Below are 18,185 nucleotides of genomic sequence, written 5' to 3' on the forward strand. Positions count from 1 at the left end.
TATTAAGATAATAAAGTACAGCTCCCCTACCCCCAAACACTGAACCAAACCGATTTTTAAGCTAGCTTAGTATAAATGGCACCAGTCCAATCATTCTGCATGTTTTAGGGAAAGGAAATGTCTGCTCTAGAAATTCAGTACAGTGAACACACACATCCTGATTTACAGCATAAGCTCAACGTCATCAGTGTCTTATAAGAGCCTTGGTGGGGCAGTGGGCTAATGCCTCCTTAAGTAACACCAGCTGCCTGCAATTAGTGCAGGTTTGAGTCCCACCAGGCTCAAGGTTGACTCAGCCTTCCATCCTTCCGAGGTAGGTAAAATGAGGACCTAGATTGTTGGGGGCAATTAAGCTGACTTTGTAATAATGCCGCTTGGGGGTGTGTGTGAAAGCCCTAATAAGCAGGCATATACATAGAATGAAGGCTACTGCTAAGCTTGTAAGCCGCCCTGAGTCTTCGGAGAAGGGCGGGATATAAATGGAATTAAAAAAATATATATGCTTCATTGGGGAATGTTTCTGGGAGTGTCACACACACGGTATCTATGTACTCTGTGTAGGTGTGTCTTTTGAAGGAGAGCTCTACCACCCTAGATAGGACCTGAGGTGCAGACTTTGCAAAGAAACAATCCAACACATAGTGGCAGGGTGTAAGATGCAGGCAGACAATGGATGGCACAACCAAATAGCTAGCATTGGGGACAGGAACAGCTACACAGTGTACAGGCTAGACTCACTCTGGGTCTGGATAGGAAACCCTACAGAAGGTTGTGCAAAATAAGATCACAGGCAGATACTGACCAATCAACCAGGTAGGCAAAGGACCTGAAGACAGCAGAGGTGATAGCATTGCCAAGTGACAGCAACCTCAGGAAGGAAGGAGTATGTATGTATTATATGCAGTTACATAGCCTTGTAATCCTTTATTTATGGGCATCTGTGAGAGGCAAGTGACATGATGTGTATTGTGTCATTGCAGAAATAATGCAACATGACATAATTTCTCATGACATGCATGATACTACAATGGCTTTTACCAAATGCTGATAGGTCTAAGGGGGTGCTGTTAATCCAGCAGAGGTATATAAAGGGGATTTTTGTACCCTAAGGCTTTCTTTCTTGCTTACTGTTCCTGGAGCATCACAGCCAATATACTATTTTTAGCACTTTTTCCCCCTTTATTTTCTACAACAACGCAACCTTGATGACCCATGAATGCATTAGATCCCTGCCGCCTGGAGGAGCCTCATTTTTGAAACTAGAAGGGGGGGGGGGGATGTGAAAATTACAGCTGAGTCAAAGGCTCTTAAACCAAATTCTGCTGTAAACTTTTCAAGGGAACTTTTTTCATAACGTAAAGGAGAAAATGGAAAAGTCAAAAGGCAGCTTATTGACGGAGGATTGTAGAAGAATTACAGAATATTTAGAGCAGGGATCCCCAACACCCAGTCTGTGGACCGGTACCAGGCTGTGGCATGCCAGCAACCGGGCCGCACAAACAAGCAAAGCCCCATCCGTGGGATGCAGGCAACACACAAAACCAGGCCCCCTCCGGTCTGCAGAAAAACCTGTCTCCACCGAACCGGTCTCTGGTGCCCAAAAGGTTGGGGACTTCTGATTTAGTGGTTCAGAATCAAAAATCTCCCATAGAAACAGAGCCTGCTCCAATCTTTCCCACTTCAGTTACATAAATGCAGATGGCGTCTTTTTCCAAACATCTCAAGATACCGTGCAAGGTCTTTCGAATGGCACCAGGGCAAATGAGGACTGTTTGGGGTGCATTACAGTTAGTTCTTGACTTATGGCCACATTGGAGCCCAAGATTTCTGTTGCTAAGTGAGACATTGGTTAAGTGAATTTTGCCCCATTTTACGACCTTTCTTCTCACATTTGTCAAGTGAACCACTGAAGTTGTTAAATTGGTAACATGGATGTTGAGTGAATCTGGCTTCCCCGTTGACTTTGCTTGTCAGAAAAATCACGTGGTGCCGGGACACTGCAACCGTCATAAATATGAACCAATTCTCAAGCACTCAAATTCTGATCATGTGGCCACAGGGTAGCTGCAAAGGTTGTAAGTGTGCAAAAAAAGGTCACAAGCTCTTTTTTTTCCAGTGCCGTTGTAACTTTGCACCATCACCGAATTAACTGTTGTAAGTTGAGGGCTACCTGAATTGGACAACCAAGGGCTACAGAGGTTCAACTCAAAATGTTGCTGCATTGCAAACTGACCCTTGAGAATGATCCAGGCGCTACGACACTTTTGGATTTCTGATTATGGAGAGCAAAACTTGAAAAAGAAGACAGCCCATGTTTTGTACAGTATTGCTTCTTTCATGGGAAGGAAATATAAGATAGCAAGAAAAATAGGAGTGGGTAGAGAAAACTGTGAAGTGACATGTGCATGGACACAATTACCGCATTCACAGAGGAGAGCAATTGCACGGTTCAGAATCTCAAACAAGAAAGCCTTTGTGGAGGTGAAGGTATCCTTAGCAAGCAGCAGCAGCTTGCTAACCTTGGCTGGTCTCATAAGCCAAACCTGGTTAGGATTTGGGAAAGGGAAATACCTGGGAATTCTAGTGGGAAGTTGAATGAAGCATCAACCTCAATTTATTTCGTGCTATACAAAGTCAGCTGTGATTAGAGCATCATAGATAGGCCCAGAAAACAAAATAAAATGACTCATTTGCATGGGTGCCTTCATCGAGAATTGAGCTTAATTGCCGAGTATCTTTAACTTTCTAATCTATTATAGAAAACATGGTTTACATAGCTAAGGAAGAGAAGCCAGTTCTGAATAAAGCTAACCTCCGTGTAAGAATCTGGAAAACTCTTTGCTCTGGTGTTATGCTTCCGGCCCATCTGATTTCTTACTTTTTACAAAAAAGCAAAGCAAAAATCAAATGGGGACAATCATATCCGGAGGGGTGATTAAGTTCTCCTTTCATTTCAGGGAGAGGACATTTTGGACCGCAGCTCTGAGTTGATCTACACGGGAGAAATGTCGTGGATATATCAGCCTTACGGACGAAGCCAGCAGCGCGTTTTCTTCCTTTTTGATCACCAGATGGTTCTTTGCAAAAAGGTGAGGACCCGTTTGAGTCTCCTCCGGGCGATCAGTGAATTTGGGTTTAAGACAGGGCAAGTCAACCTGTATCCCTACGTTGTACTGGGTCCTGCAAAGCCTGTTTTGCAGCTGTCTTTGTAGAACAACAGAATTGGAGGGGACCTTGGAGGTCATCTAGTCCAACCCCTTGCTCAAGCAGGAGACCCTGGACCATTTCAGACAAAGGGCTGTCCAGTCTCTTCTTGAAAAGCTCCGGGGATCTTCGTTGCTCTTCTCTGCACTCTTTCCAGAGTCTCAACAACTTTATATTGTGGCGATATATAAAATCTTGAGCCACTGAAATGGTTCAGCCCTTCCAGGCAGAGCAGACCAGATGAGTTTATTCTACTTTTTTTGTAAGACTGTCTTAACAGAATCTTGCTAATCTGATTGTTCAAATATTCCCCCGTCTCTTTTACAGCCTGAGAAGTTAGGGAGGTTTCTTTTGAATTTCTTTCTTTGCCTGCAATGCAGCCATGGACCATGTCCTTGTCTCTTAAGGTCATTCCCACATACCATTAGAAATGGTCATTGCCAAAATTGTCAACCCTTTGGGGATTAATTCCCTTTTCCAAACAGGATCTGAGTCAGATCAAAACATTTTGATTGTGCTTAGTTGGGCGATGTGGTGGTGCCTTTATAGCACCTGCTATGATCTTAGGATTTTTTTTAAAAAAATGTTTTTTCTTTCTCCAAAAACATGGTCACCTATCTTAGGTCAAAGACCTTCCTTCTTCTTCTTGTTTGGTCGCTAAGTCTTGTCCGACTCGTCACAACCCAAAAGATCATAGCACACTAGCCCCCGCCACCTGACCTCCCCTGTCTCCCAGGGCTATTAGACACCTTCTGCCCTGATGGGCTAATCTTTGGGGGTCATGTCTTTTAACTTTCGGGGTGCCCATGGGGTGTTCTTGGCAAGGAGGCTGGAGTGGGTTGCCATTTCCTTCTCCAGTGGGCCACATTTTGTCAGAACTCTCCACTCTCCACTCTCTCTTATACTGTCTTATACTCTCTTATACTCTCCACTCTCCACTCTCTCTTATACTGTCCGTCTTGGGTGGCCCTGCATGGCTTAGCTCATAGCTTCATTGAGCTGTGCAAGCGCCTTGGCCACAACATGGCAGTGATCCATGAAAAGGCCAGTCTTTCTACATCCTTCCAGAGATACATCTGAAACACACATTCATTGTAAGTGATAAAGGAAAGTACACCTCTACACATTGGCTGTTTATTTATTCTCATGAGCCACTTTCTCCAGCAAAAACAGGTGGAAGGAAGGAAGGAAGGAAGGAAGGAAGGAAGGAAGGAAGGAAGGAAGGAAGGAAGGAAGGAAGGAAGAAGGGAGGAAGGAAGGAAGGAAGGAAGAAAGGAGGAAGGAAGGAAGGAAGGAAGGAAGAAGGGAGGGAGGGAGGAAGGAAGGAAGGAAGAAAGGAAAAGGGAGGGAGGAAGGAAGGAAAAGGGAGGGAGGGAGGGAGGAAGGAAAAGGAAGGAAGGAGGAAGGAGAAAGAGATGGAATGTGTGAGTATCAAATACAAGCTAAATTTTTCAACAAGTAATCAGGAAACCTTTGGCTAGATTCTTGCTTGTCTGAAAATTTTAGAGGGTAGATATACCACCTTCTCTTTCCATTGTGAAGAAATTGCATGGTTGTGTTAGAACATGCCCTGAAATACATGTCCTACCTGTAAACGGTATACAGATAGCATTGCAAAATGTATAGTAAAAAAATGCAGTAATTCTATTGGGAAATGTACAGTAAAAATTATGACCGTGAGGAGAAAATGCGTTCAAAAGCTAGAAGATAGAGACCATTTTTTTAAAAAATGAAATCTCAAAGCCTCAGCAGTCAAGAATATCTTTCCAACTTGGACATTGACATGCCCCAATTTATATTGATCTGTCTATCATTAGATTTATTTCCAGGAAAGTATGATGAATATGTAGTTTTGGTATCCGAAGCAGAACATCCAGATTCAGCCACAGTTTTGTTCCATATAGCATCAACCTTGTGAACTCTCAACTTTCCTCTTTCTGCTATGACTTCAAAATGGACAGTGATTAATATTTATATTGATACATATGTATCATCATAGGTATATACAATATGTGTATATGTACATATGTATGTATGCATATATGTAGCATATACATGTGTGTGTGTGAGTGTGTGTGTGTGTGTGTGTGTGATGTGTGTTTATGGGTAGATATATACTTTCTTTTGAGAGCAGGGATCAAAATTTCATTTTTAATCTGGGCCAGTGTGCTCGTAGTAAAATGGACAATAAAGGTATCTTATCTAGCTTAAAAGATTCCTCGAATGGCAAGAGGTGGTTTTAGATGAGCTAGTCCTGAAATCAGTCTCCCCCATTAGTAATTTTCCATTGCACCTAAACTGTATTTTTCTTGGAAGGGTTTTAGAATTTGTATAGATGGAATCAAGTCGAGGTGATTCATTTCTGGATTGGGTCTGTAGCGGTGGAGGAAGCAGCCATGATTTCATGAGCAGCGGGTCATATGAGGATACCTTAAGTCAGGGGTAGGTAACCTTGGCCCTTTTATGATTCGTGGACTTCAACTCCCAGAATTCCTGAGCCAGCCACGCTGAGGGGAAAGGGAGAGGTTTCCAAGCTGAACCATGCTGGCTCAGGAATTCTGGGAGTTGAAGTCCATGAGTCATGAAGGGGCCATAGTTCCCCCATGCTGGCTCAGGAATTCTGGGAGTTGAAGTCCACGAGTCATAAAAGAGCCAAGGTTGCCTATCCCTACCTTAAGTCTATCCCTCACCTCACCAGGGAATCCAGAGGAGGCCAAAAGAAATTATTCTTCTTGTGGATCCGCCTTGGATCCCTTTTCTTCATGACTCCATCTTTGAAGCTGGGACTAATTAATAAATAAGGTCTGGTGTCAGAAGCTGAGCATCATGGCTTCAGCTGGGAAGTTCCGTTTACAAGGCCAAAGTTGGTCCTCCTTTCAGATTATTCAATTAACTCTGATGCAGTTCCCCGAGTCTCAGTAAAAGTGTATCCAAATGACTCATTCACTCTGTTGTGTGTGCTGTCTGTGCCATACAAAGTCAAAAGCTGATACAGGTAGTCCTTGACTTACAACAGTTCATTTAAGTCACCATTCGAAGTGACAACGAGGCTGAAAAAGTGACTTATGCCCCCTTTTCACACTTACGACCGTTGCAGAATGCCCATGTTCACACAATCAAAATTGGCAACTGGTTCCTATTTATGATGGGCATGGCGTCCCCCGGATCCCTGTTTGCAACCTTCTGACAAGCAAAGCCAATGTGGGGAAGCCGGATTCATTTAACATCCGTGTGACTAACTTTTAACAATTGCAGTGATTCGTTGAGCAATTGTGGCAAGCAAGGTTGTGAAATGGGACCAAGGTCATTTAACCAGTGTCTCACTTAGTGACATAAATTTTGGGCTCAGTTGTGGTCGTAAGTCGAGAACTACCTGTAACACCCCCCCCCCAAATTCCTCATTTGCCCTGGTGATTCAACCGCAGTCATAAAGTGAGGGCCAGTTGTAGCAAGCCATTGTATTAGCAGCTTGTGTGATTTTAATAAATGTGACATTTTTACCGGTTTAATCAGTAAAAAAATTCCTCTTGGCTAGGCATTTGATTTTAGCATTCCAAAATGATTTTGAATTCGGCTGCTTCCCCCCCGCCCCAGTGTTTTGGATCTAAATCTTTACATGGCATCATGCTGTTAATCTGTGGGCTTTTCATTCCTGAAATGTATTTACATTTTTCGCCTTCTCTCCATTTCAACTTTCAAGGGAGCTCTGATAAAACAGAATAAAATCAGACTTGGTAAAATCTATTTTATGTAGCGTTGCTATGAATCTCTAGAGGCAGGTCTATACATCAGTATCATTGCAACCTAAAATGGAATAAAGATGCAGGGGAAATGCAGACTGTGACAGATTGCACAGGTTGAAATTCTAGAATTCGTTTAAGACGTTCTCCTGTTTAGACCAACAGCAGGCTGTGTGATCGAGTAAACTTTATAGCTAAAATAAAGACAAGGGTGATCTGCCCCTGCTTCAAGTTGTAACTCAGTTGTTTTGTTGGTCAGGTGTTGGACTGTCTGTGATACCTTGACACAATAATACCACAGATCAGCATTCACCAGGGCCTGAGAATCAAGGGATCCCATGAAGCAGTGCTAGGTTTGAGAGATTTATGAGACAAAACAAGAAACCCAAGAGCATGTCTGAAGTAGTGGTTAAAGGTACCAGGCCCCAAACTGGGTGACCGGGAGTTCTAGTCCTGCCTTAGTCCTGAAGGAGGCAGTGGCAAACCACTTCTGAAAATGTTGCCAAGAAAATTGCAGGGACTAAGCCAGGCAGTTGCCAGAAGTCATGACTGATTTGAAGAGGAAGGAAAGGAAGGAAGGAAGGACGGAAGGAAGGAAGGAAGGAAGGAAGGAAGGAAGGAAGGAAGGAAGGAAAGATAAAGCGATTGAAAGAAGAAAGAAAAAAATAAAAAGATGGGAGAGAGGAAGGAAGGAAGGATAAAGCTATTGAAAGAAGGAAGGAAAAGATAAAAAGACAAGGAAGGAAGGAAGGAAGGAAGGAAGGAAGGAAGGAAGGAAGGAAGGAAGGAAGGAAGGAAGGAAATATAAAGCGATTGAAAGAAGAAAGAAAAAATAAAAAGATGGGAGGGAGGAAGGAAGGATGGAAGGAAGGAAAGATAAAGTGATTGAAAGAACAAAGAAAAAAATAAAGAGATGGGAGGGAGGAAGGAAGGAAGGATAAAGCTATTGAAAGAAGGAAGGAAAAGATAAAAAGACAAGGAAGGAAGGAAGGAAGGAAGGAAGGAAGGAAGGAAGGAAGGAAGGAAGGAAGGAAGGAAGGAAGGCTATATATAACCAACAGAGGAAAGGAATTTATTACTAGCTTATCTCCATAAATGGAAGCTCAGGCTGGGCTGCATAAAGGCCAAGAAGAGACATTTGAGATGCTCAGAGAAATTCCATCTCAGTCACAGAAGAGAGCTGAGGTTCCTACTGAAATTTCCAAGATTCTACATTCCTTCTTGTCATATCCAGACTACTGATAAGTCTTGAATGGCTCTCGCTCCTTTGATCATCATGTGCACTGCGGACCTTGGCAAGAGTCAGTTGGCTCCAGGCTGGGGAACACATTTGAGGGCACATGATGGGCACTTTCGGAAAACATCCGTCCGGGGGGGCTAAAATGATTCTTAGAAACAAAACAGATGATGGAGAGCTTTTTAAACTAAGTGACGAAGTCACATTGGCATCTCAAAGTACCAACTTGCTTTTTTCCCCCCCAGAGCTTTGAAAGAATCCATCTCAGGCCTTCTGCATTCTTTTAAAGCAGGGCGCAAAAAGCCTTCCAAAAGACTCCTATGTGCAGCGAGAAAAATGGAAGAGTTTCTCAGGGGCAGAATTTTCCCTCAGCAATACTGAAAAAGCCCCCAAGAAAAGGGTCCGCTTGGAATATAAGAGCCAGTTTTGGGTAGCGGTTAAGGTGCTGGCTCAGAAACCAAGAGACTGTGAGTTCCAGTCCTGCCTTACCCCCGAAAATAGGTTGTGTGACTTTCAGCCAGTCACCAGGAGATGGTGAGTTCTAGTCTTGTCTTAGGCACAGAAGCTGCCTGGGTGACTTTAGGCCATTCACTGGGAGATGGTAAATTCTTGTGCAGCCTTAGGCATGTAAGCCAGCTAAGAGACTTTGAGCCAATATGAGTTCTAGTCCCACCTTAAGCATGGGTGGCTAGGTGACTTATGGGTCAATCACCAGGAGATGGTGAGTTCTAGCCCCACCTTAGACATGAAGCTGGCTGGGTGACTTTGGACCAATCACCAGGAGATGGAAAGTTCTAGTCCTGCTTTTAAGCACGAAAGCCAGCTCCATGCTTTGGGCCATTCACTCTCTCTCAGCTCAACCCATCACACAAGGTGGTGGTTGTGCAGGAAATAGGAGGAAGAAGGAGTATTAGATATGTTTGCCCCCTTGAGTTATTTTATTAAAAAATAATAAAGGTGGGGAGGAGTCTAATAAATGAATAATGGATCGTGGGAAACCATATTGGTTGCAGACTCCCAGGCCTCTCTCTAGCCCCCTTAGCCATCAATTAGCTAAACCCTTATCTTATGTGGAAAAAGCTGAAGACCACATGGAAAGTTCTTCCATTGGCTGCTGGATGTTTGAGGCTGTGACTTGCAGTGTCAGGTTTGCACTGGATCAAAGTTGAGCGTCATGTGTGACTGGACAGCTGATTCCTCAAACCAAAAATTAATCTCTTTAAGTGCATCGCATTGCATGGCCAGCTGGTTTGATGGCTTTCGTTGAGGTCAGGGACCAGACAATAAACATAAACAGACATTTTCACAATATCTGGCCCAGACTGAGGGGTTTTAATTATTTAATTAATGGGGTTTTAGTTAGGTTGAGGGATTACTTTAGTCTTAGTTTTAATCGATTTTAATTGTATGTGATGTATTTTAACTTTTAATTTTCCCTGTAAACCGCCCTGAGTCCTACGGGAATAGGGCGGTATATAAATTTAAATAAATAAAAATAAAATAAATAAATAAATAAAATGGTTTTGGAACAAGCACTTGGAAGGTTCCCATCTGATTGAGAGGGGGGCGTCAGGACTGAAAGAGGCCCCCCAGTTGTCCCACGGCTGCTCCTGACTTACTTGAGCATGGAAGGGAAGCTGTTTTAATCTGTGAACACGGTTACCAGTAACACCTGCGATCACTCAAGAGAAGAAAAAGTAGCTTTTTTTTAGGGGGGGCATGCTCTCTGGGTGAGTTTGTGTTTTGTAGAAGTTGGGATAAAAAAGGGAGCGGGGCTATGGAGTCTCTCATCACTTTTGAAAAGGAGACAAGGGCAGCCAACCCCCCCTCCGCCCCCCCCCCGTCGCTGCTCTTTTCTCCTTAGCTTCTTTTCTGCAGAGGTCTTCATGTGAAATTAAAGGGCTTTCTTGCCTGCGTTGCTCAGAAGGAGAAATTGCAAGTCTTCTCTCCACTGACTACTCCACAGAATTCTGCTAGGAGGAGGAGACAGAAACATCTGTAAAACACACACACACACACACGGACGCACACACACACACGCACCCCTTGAAGCCTTTACACAGTGTAAAGAGAAAAGCTGGGCATAAATTGAATAATAACTTCAATAGAATAAAATTTTATTTGTGCAATATAATTTGGCATGGAGCTGAGTATTAGAAAGGTAGCACTGTAATATGCACAGCTATTATATTTCTGATATTTCTAACAGTATCGTAAATATGCCATAGTGCTATTTCGACATATAAATGCATTTATAGACACGCTACTCTGCTACAGAAAAGTTTGGGGAAGTTACTTGAAGGACCCTTCTGTAGAGGTTTAAGGTTGGGAAGCCGACTCGTAGTAGAGATGCTAACCCCTCTTAACTGTCTTTATGTCATTTTATAATCTACCAGCTGCTCTGCTGGAGATAATGCATAAATTAGTCCTCATTGGGACAAAGCTAATTCATCCAGAACTCATTGGTAGCCTCAAATTGCAATGAACAAGGCCATGCGTTCAATTTCACTGCTACTATGATTGTTGGCCGAGCAGAGACAAAAGTAGCTAGAGAAATGATTGAAGCCTGGGAAACAGGCCCTTTTGTCCGTCAATAGGAGTACTAATTTATCATCTGCCTAACAGGTACTTAGGAGCCCAGAGAATGGTGACAGAAAGAAACAATCACTTAATAGTCAGCCATCAACACCCTAATTAACAACTAAAAGAGCTACAGTAACCAGGAACCATATAAATGCAACACGTAGGGTAGCCCAGTTCATACTCAAAGAGCACCAAGAACCCCTCATTTCAACCCTAAGCTATAAATATTCTCCTTTATTGGTATGTTCTTAAGTCTTTTCTTTTTCTGTTATGTTAGATATTGAAATTTCATGCAAGTTTGGGGAGGTTTGCAGAGCTTCTGCAGCCTTGGGACTGCTGGTTGCACTCACCTGCCCCAAGCATAATTGGCCAGCCCTGGGTTGCAAGCAGTGTGCTCTGTGTGTGCACCATGTGTGCTCCAATATTTGAGGGGCTGTCACAGAGGGAGTCAACCTGTCTTTCAAAGCACTTCAAGGCCAGACAAGGAACAATGGATGGGAACTGATCAAGGAGAGATTCAACCTAGAAATGAGGAGAAATTTTCTGACAGTGAGAACAATCAACCAATGGAACAGACTGCCTTCAGATTTTGGTGCTTCATCACTGGAGGCTTTCAAAAAGAGACTGGACTGCCACCTGTCAGAAATGGTGTAGAGTCTCCTGCTTGGGTGGGGCATTGGAGTAAATGACCTACAAGGTCACTTCCAACTCTGTTATTCTATTCTATTCTATTCTATTCTATTCTATTCTATTCTATTCTATTCTATTCTATTCTATTCTATTCTATTCTATTCTATTCTATTCTATTCTATTCTATTCTATTCTATTCTATTCTATTCTATTCTATTCTATTCTATTCTATTCTATTCTACTCTACTCTATTCTATTCTATCATATCCCATCCCATCCCATCCCATCCCCATTCCCTATTCTATTCTATTCTATTCTATTCTATTCTATTCTATTCTATTCTATTCTATTCTATTCTATTCTATTCTATTCTATTCTATTCTATTCTATTCTATTCTATTCCATTCCATTCCATCCCATCCCATCCCATCCCATCCCATCCCATCCCATCCCATCCCATCCCATCCCATCCCATTCCTATTCCTATTCCTATTCCTATTCCTATTCCTATTCCTATTCCAAATCCTATCCTATTCTATTCTATTCTATTCTATTCTATTCTATTCTATTCTATTCTATTCTATTCTATTCTATTCTATTCTATTCTATTCTATTCTATTCTATTCTATTCTATTCTATTCTATCCTATCCCATCCCATCCCATCCCATCCCATCCCATCCCATCCCATCCCATCCCATCCCATCCCATTCCATATCCCATCCTATTCCATATTTTCTATTCTATTCTATTCTATTCTATTCTATTCTATTCTATTCTATTCTATTCTATTCTATTCTATTCTATTCTATTCTATTCTATTCTATGTAGAGGAGGAGGAGATTGTGGTGTCCTTGGTACTCTCTGAACTTGGTTGTTTTCTTGCAAGCGTTTCATTATCCAACTAGGTAACATCCTCAGTGACAGAAGGGAGGGGGGGTTGTGGAGATAAGGAGAAGGGAAAGGAAAAGCAGAGGAACTGTGGTGTTCTGGGGCTCTCAGCTTGGTTGTTTCCTTGCAGACGTTTCATTACCCAACTAAGCAGCAGCATCAGTTGCACCAGGGACCTCATAGTTCATCCCTGAGCTACAGAGATTATCTTCTGTTGCTAGTGTGCTCCTTCTTTGTGTGTTGCTTGTTTTTATTCGGACCACAAAAGATAACAGCAGCTTCCTTTGTACTGCTTTGCTCACAGCAAATTGAGCATAAATGCTGATAGTTAATGGACCACTTCCCCGGTTATTATCTCCTTATTAGATCTGTTTAGAGGAAACCTAAGTCAATTGTCCTTTAATGTTTTCCCTTCTAGTAATAAATAGCAATATAGCAATTCCACCCAATCGAATATCCGATTCTGATAAGAGGATGCAACTGGATTTTCCCATGGTGGTTGGTTTTCTTTTAATCTTCATTCCAACACCAAGATCCTTGAAAAGCCACATTAAAACCCTGTCAAATCCTTTTGCATCTCACGTGGAGTGGAAAATGCTGCTAGGTGTAATGCTTCAGATCTGATTTAGATCCTGCTAAAAAGAAGAACCCCGTGAAGTGGGTCAGACTGTGAAGCCAAAATCCAAACACAGCCGGATGTATGCTGCAGTACAGCAACTGTTGCTCAGTGAGGACAATCCAGATTTCAATATCCTGGCCAAAAAAAAATCACCTTGCTTTCTAGGCTTAAAGGCTGGAGTTATCAATAGGCTTGGAACCTAACAGGAAGTTAGAACAGAATAGAGCTGGAAGGGACATTGGAGGTCTTCTAGTCCAGCCCCCCCCCCCCCCGCTTAAGCAGGAGAGCCTACACCATCTGTCTAGTCTCTTCTTAAAGATCTCCAGTGATGGGGTGTCCACGGTTTCTGGTGGCAAGCTGTTCCACTGGTTGATTGTCCTCACTGTCAGGAAGTTTCTCCTTAGTTCCAGGTTGCTTCTCTCTTTGATCGGTTTCCATCCATTGTTTCTGGTCCTGCCCTCTGGTGCTTTGGTGAATGACCCCCTCTTCTCTGTGGCAGCCCCTCAAATACTGGAATACTGTTATCGTATCTCCCCTGTTTCTTCTTTTCTTTAGACTGGCCAAACCCAAGTACTGCAGCCGTTCTTCGTATGTTTTAGTCTCCAGGCCTTTGATCCTCTTAGTTGCTGTTCTCTGAATTTTTTTCCAAACTCTCAACATCTTTTTTGTGATATGGTGACAAGAATTGGCTGCAGTATTCCACGTGTGGTCTTACTAGGGCTTTGTAAAGCAGTACTAGTACTTCACCTGATCTTGATTCTGTGCCTCTGTATGCAACCCAGGATTGTATAAGGATTTTTTAAATCCCATTTATATCCCGCCCTTCTCCGAAGACTCAGGGCGGCTTACAATCTAAGAAGCACAAATCAATGTGCTTAGCAGTAGCCTTCATTCTATGTATATGCCTGCTTATTAGGGCTTTTGCCCCCCCCCCAAGTAGCATTATTACAAAGTCAGCTTATTGCCCCCAACAATCTGGGTCCTCATTTTACCTACCTCGGAAGGTAGATACACCATGTCAGGTACAGCTCACTCTCTTGCTTTTTCCCTGGAAGCTTCCCCCCCCCTTGTAAATTATAGTATTTATTTCATTAGAGTTATGTCTGTCTTTCATTGAGAAGGTCAAGATGGTAGACATACTGCTCTTTCTTCCTATTTTTCCTTACAACAAGTCCTGTAAGCCAGTTTGGTCTAGGCTAGGAACCAGGAGACGGAGAGTTCTAGTCTCACCTTAGGCATGAAAGCCAGGTGGGTGACTTTGGGCCAGTCACACTCTCTCAGCCCAATCCACCTCACAGGGTTGTTGTGCGTAAAATAGAAGAAGGAAGTACATTTGCTGCCTTTGTTACTTATAAAGTAACAAAGCTGGGATAAAAATCTAATAATAATAACAACAACAACAACAACAACAACAATAACAATAATAATAATAATAATAATAATAATAATAATAATAATAATAATAATAATAATATATTGCCTGGTCCAAAAATCACTTGGTCAGCCTCTGCAACTGAAGAAGTTGACTCTTCCAGCTGTGGATCCAATGATGTCACCCTTCCACCATAGAACAGAACCTTTTATTATCAAAGTACAACATGTGTACAGTGAGATTGGCTAAGCCTCCCTTTGTGTCCCCACCCCCACCACAAGTCACAGTGACAACAAACCCACCATCTTGTTACACCATGTGATCTCTCCTGTTTGGTTTTCTCTCATACTATTTATGAGTACACTTAGTTGGGTTAAAATTATTTTTAATTTATAATATCCCTTGTTCTGCTCTTAAATCATTGCCGCATCTGCTTCTACTTCTTTGGTTCTTCTGATCTAAGTGAAATGCAGTTGCCCCAAAATGGGATGCAAAGGACAGCTTCATAGCAGAACCAGTTTCCTAGTCTAGTGGTTGACATCTCTCTTGTTGAATGCGTTCACACATGACTTAGACAGCCATTGATCAGGAATTTTTTATTTGGATTTGTGTACTGAGCGGGGATTGGATCGTGTGCTGAAGGGCCCCTTTTGATTCCAGCCTTGGTTAACTTCTTCTTGCCGAGATATGATATATGCAGTTGTGTAAGATTAATTCTATTTTAAGACTATCACCACAAAACACACTCACTTTTCTTCTCCCCCCGCCTTTTTTTTTAAGTCTGCAGGCAAAGCTTTGATGAGGGAATACCTTTCAAGAGCATGTGGCAAAGTTGATTAAGCTTCAGATTAAATTTTCATTATTAGGGAGAGAAATTGGAATGAAGTAGAACTCTATTTAAGCAATCAAGCTGAGGTCCCACTCTCCTTAGACGCAGCTCAGAGTCACTTTTCTAAAATAGCTCAGTTTTTAATGCAAAGAAGGGTATGATTTCTGCTTAATCATTCCAGCAGTCCTCTTTCCTCAAATTATTTCCAGGACCTTTGACTTGAAATAAAGGGAACGAGAAAGAAGTCGGGGAAAAAAAAAGAGGGCAGGGATGTCAGCCTATAATGAGATTCTTAGAGAATATCTGCTTTCCAAAATTGTCCTTGTAGGAGAACACTTTCCTTTTTAATAACAGCAAAATCTGGCTGTAGAACGGACAGCAACTTTCAGAGAAGTTTAAACAGGGAATGAAGATTGTTAGAATATCAGTTATGGATTGATAGATGCAAAAGGATAGATGCTCAAACAGGAATCCAACTTAAGGCATCTCTTGACAGTCCTCCATGCTTCAGCACCTTGGAGAGTTCCATCAGCCAGCATTTGATCTTTGATCTAAGACAAATAGCAGAATAACAGAGTTGAAAAGGGACCTTGGAGGTCTTCTACTCCAGCCCCCTGCTTGAGCAGGAGAGCCTATACCACTTCAGACAAGTGGCTGTCCAGTCTCTTTTTAAAAACCTCCAATGATGGAGCACCTACAACTTCTGGAAGCAAGCGTTCCCACTGGTCAATTGTTCTCACCTATAGGAAATTTCTCCTTAGGTCTAGGTTTCTTCTCACCTTGATTAGTTTCCATCCTTTGCTTCTTGTCTTGTCTTCTGGTGCTTTTGAAAATAGTTTGACCTCCCCCCCTCTTCTTTGTGGTAGCCCCTCAAATATTTATTTATTTATTTATTTATTTATTTATTTATTTATTTATTTATTTATTTATTTATTTTATTACATTTATATACTGCCCTTTCCCAAAGGACTCAGGGCGGTTTACAGGGTGATTAAAAAACAAAGGTACAAAAGTTAAAAACAGATTAAAAAAAAATTATATTCGTCCCTGCATAAGTAAAACCCCAGTTAAAATTAAGATTAAAGCTAAAATTAGAATTCTCAGCCTGGGCCAGAGAGCTCGAAGAGCCAGGTCTTCAGGCCCCAGCGGAATGAACGGAGGTCGGGGGCAGTCCTAAGCTCCGCGGGCAGCTGGTTCCAGAGGGCAGGCGCCCCCACTGAGAAGGCCCTATCCCTGGGTGTCGTCCGCCGGCAATCTCTTACCGGTGGCACCCTGAGAAGACCCTCCCTGTGGGAGCGCACTGGACGAAGGGAGCTCGATGCCGGCAGCAGGTGTTCCCTCAGATATTTGAGCACTGCTAGCATGTCACCCCGAGTCCTTATTTTCACTAGACTAGGCATGTTTATTTTTTAATTTTATTTCATTTAGAAAATTTATATAGCCGCCTAGTCACACACAGTGACTCTAGGCACCTTACAAGCAATAAACAGCTTACACACATACCCTATTCCTGCAATTGTTCTGCATATGTTTTCCCCTCTTATCTCCCTCATCGTTGCTCTTCTCTGCACTCTTTCCAGAGTCTCAACATCTTTTTTATATTGTGGCTTGCTAAAATATAAAACATAAGCCCGACTTGCTGAAAATTGCTTTCAGCAGCCATCACAGCCTATCAGTTCATAAAGCTGAGGAAGCAACTACACCCAGTTCTTCCTTGCCACTCCATTTTAAGCCAGGTCTGTTAATAGGCTGATGTGAGTCGTTGGTCCTGCCACTCCTGATTAAGATGCTAGCAGATATGCACATCTCAAATGAAGGGTTGGGTTGGAACTGTGGTATCCCTCAGAGGCGGCTGGTTTTTCAGAGGTCTGGTGCAGCTCTTGGCGTTAAAAGTATTGGAATAAGAAAGAAAAATGCACCCCAAAGTTTTGAATTCTAAATTGATTCAGAAATGTATTATTTAAATAGCACATACGTGGGTCTGATTGGGATAAACTGTAGAGGTGACACAGAAATATGATTTGCATGCTTTTTTTAAAAAAAATCTATTTTATTCCATTTTTATACATAGTTGTATTAATGTTTGCATTAAATACTCCACCGAATCTTGCTTCAATTCATGTTCTCCTTGCTTGGATCATAAAACTAACACTTACACACTCACTTTCTCTTCTCCTTCTCCTCAATCCTTCCTTCCTCCCTTCCTTCTGCTCCTCCTGCTCCTTCTTTTTCTTCTTCTCTCTCCTTTTCCTTTCCTCTCCTGACTCATTCCTTAAAGACACGATTAAGCCAGTTGCCTACACGTTCAGCCACTTGGGACTCGCCTAGACCAGGGACCATCTGTGGTACCCCTAGGTCAGCTGCTCAAATAACTTTACCATTTAAAATTCTTTTTAAAAATAGGCCTGGCACCAGCTGTTCCAAATGACTCTCCCTGTTTAGGTAAACTTAAGGTAAAATTAGCCTTGGCCGAAGCCCCTGCTATGGAAATGGATATTAAATTAGGGTGATGTTTGCTCTGTTTTTATTTCTAATTTCTACTGCAACCGTTTCATATTTCAATCTGACACTTCTCTTAACAGTGTCCTATTTTCTTCTTCTTTCAAATGTGACAAAAAAAACCCCAGAAGCTTCATCACCATGCTGCTTGAGGAATTCTTTTTTTATTGAAAAGTTTTACAATACATTTTTTAAAAAGACAAAACCCCTCCCAACCCCCTCCCCTCTCCCCAACCCTCCCCAACACCTCCCTCCCCTCCCCTCCCCCCTCCACGACTTCCCAGAGCTCAATACAGGGTATAAATATACAAACAATCATAGTCTACCTTATGCAAACAACAATAAAATATTAAATCTATCGCACTTTAACTCTTAATAATATCCGCTACTTATTCAAATGTTAGGTGAAACTTTTTAGTCCCATATTTATTCTGGATATAATCAATCCATCTTCTCCACTCCACAATATATCTCTGTTGCGATTGGTCTTTCAAGTACGCTGAGATCTTTGCCATTTCCACCAGGTTGGAAACTTTTAAAGTCCACTCTTCTATAGTCGGCAGTTCTTCCTTCTTCCAATATT

General features: G+C 42.2%; 1 protein-coding gene across 1 annotated transcript in view; it reads left to right on the top strand.

The window, feature by feature from the left end:
* ARHGEF9 (Cdc42 guanine nucleotide exchange factor 9) overlaps nucleotides 1-18,185 on the top strand; it is a 195,620-nt gene that overhangs the window by 165,646 nt on the left and 11,789 nt on the right. Inside the window, exon 8 of the mRNA XM_083372328.1 lies at nucleotides 2,958-3,089. Coding sequence (XP_083228454.1) covers nucleotides 2,958-3,089 — 132 coding nt within the window. The remainder of the gene's footprint in view (nucleotides 1-2,957; nucleotides 3,090-18,185) is intronic.

The sequence above is a fragment of the Vipera ursinii genome (assembly GCF_947247035.1).
Source record: "Vipera ursinii genome assembly, chromosome: 12".
NCBI classification, from domain to species: domain Eukaryota; kingdom Metazoa; phylum Chordata; class Lepidosauria; order Squamata; family Viperidae; genus Vipera; species Vipera ursinii.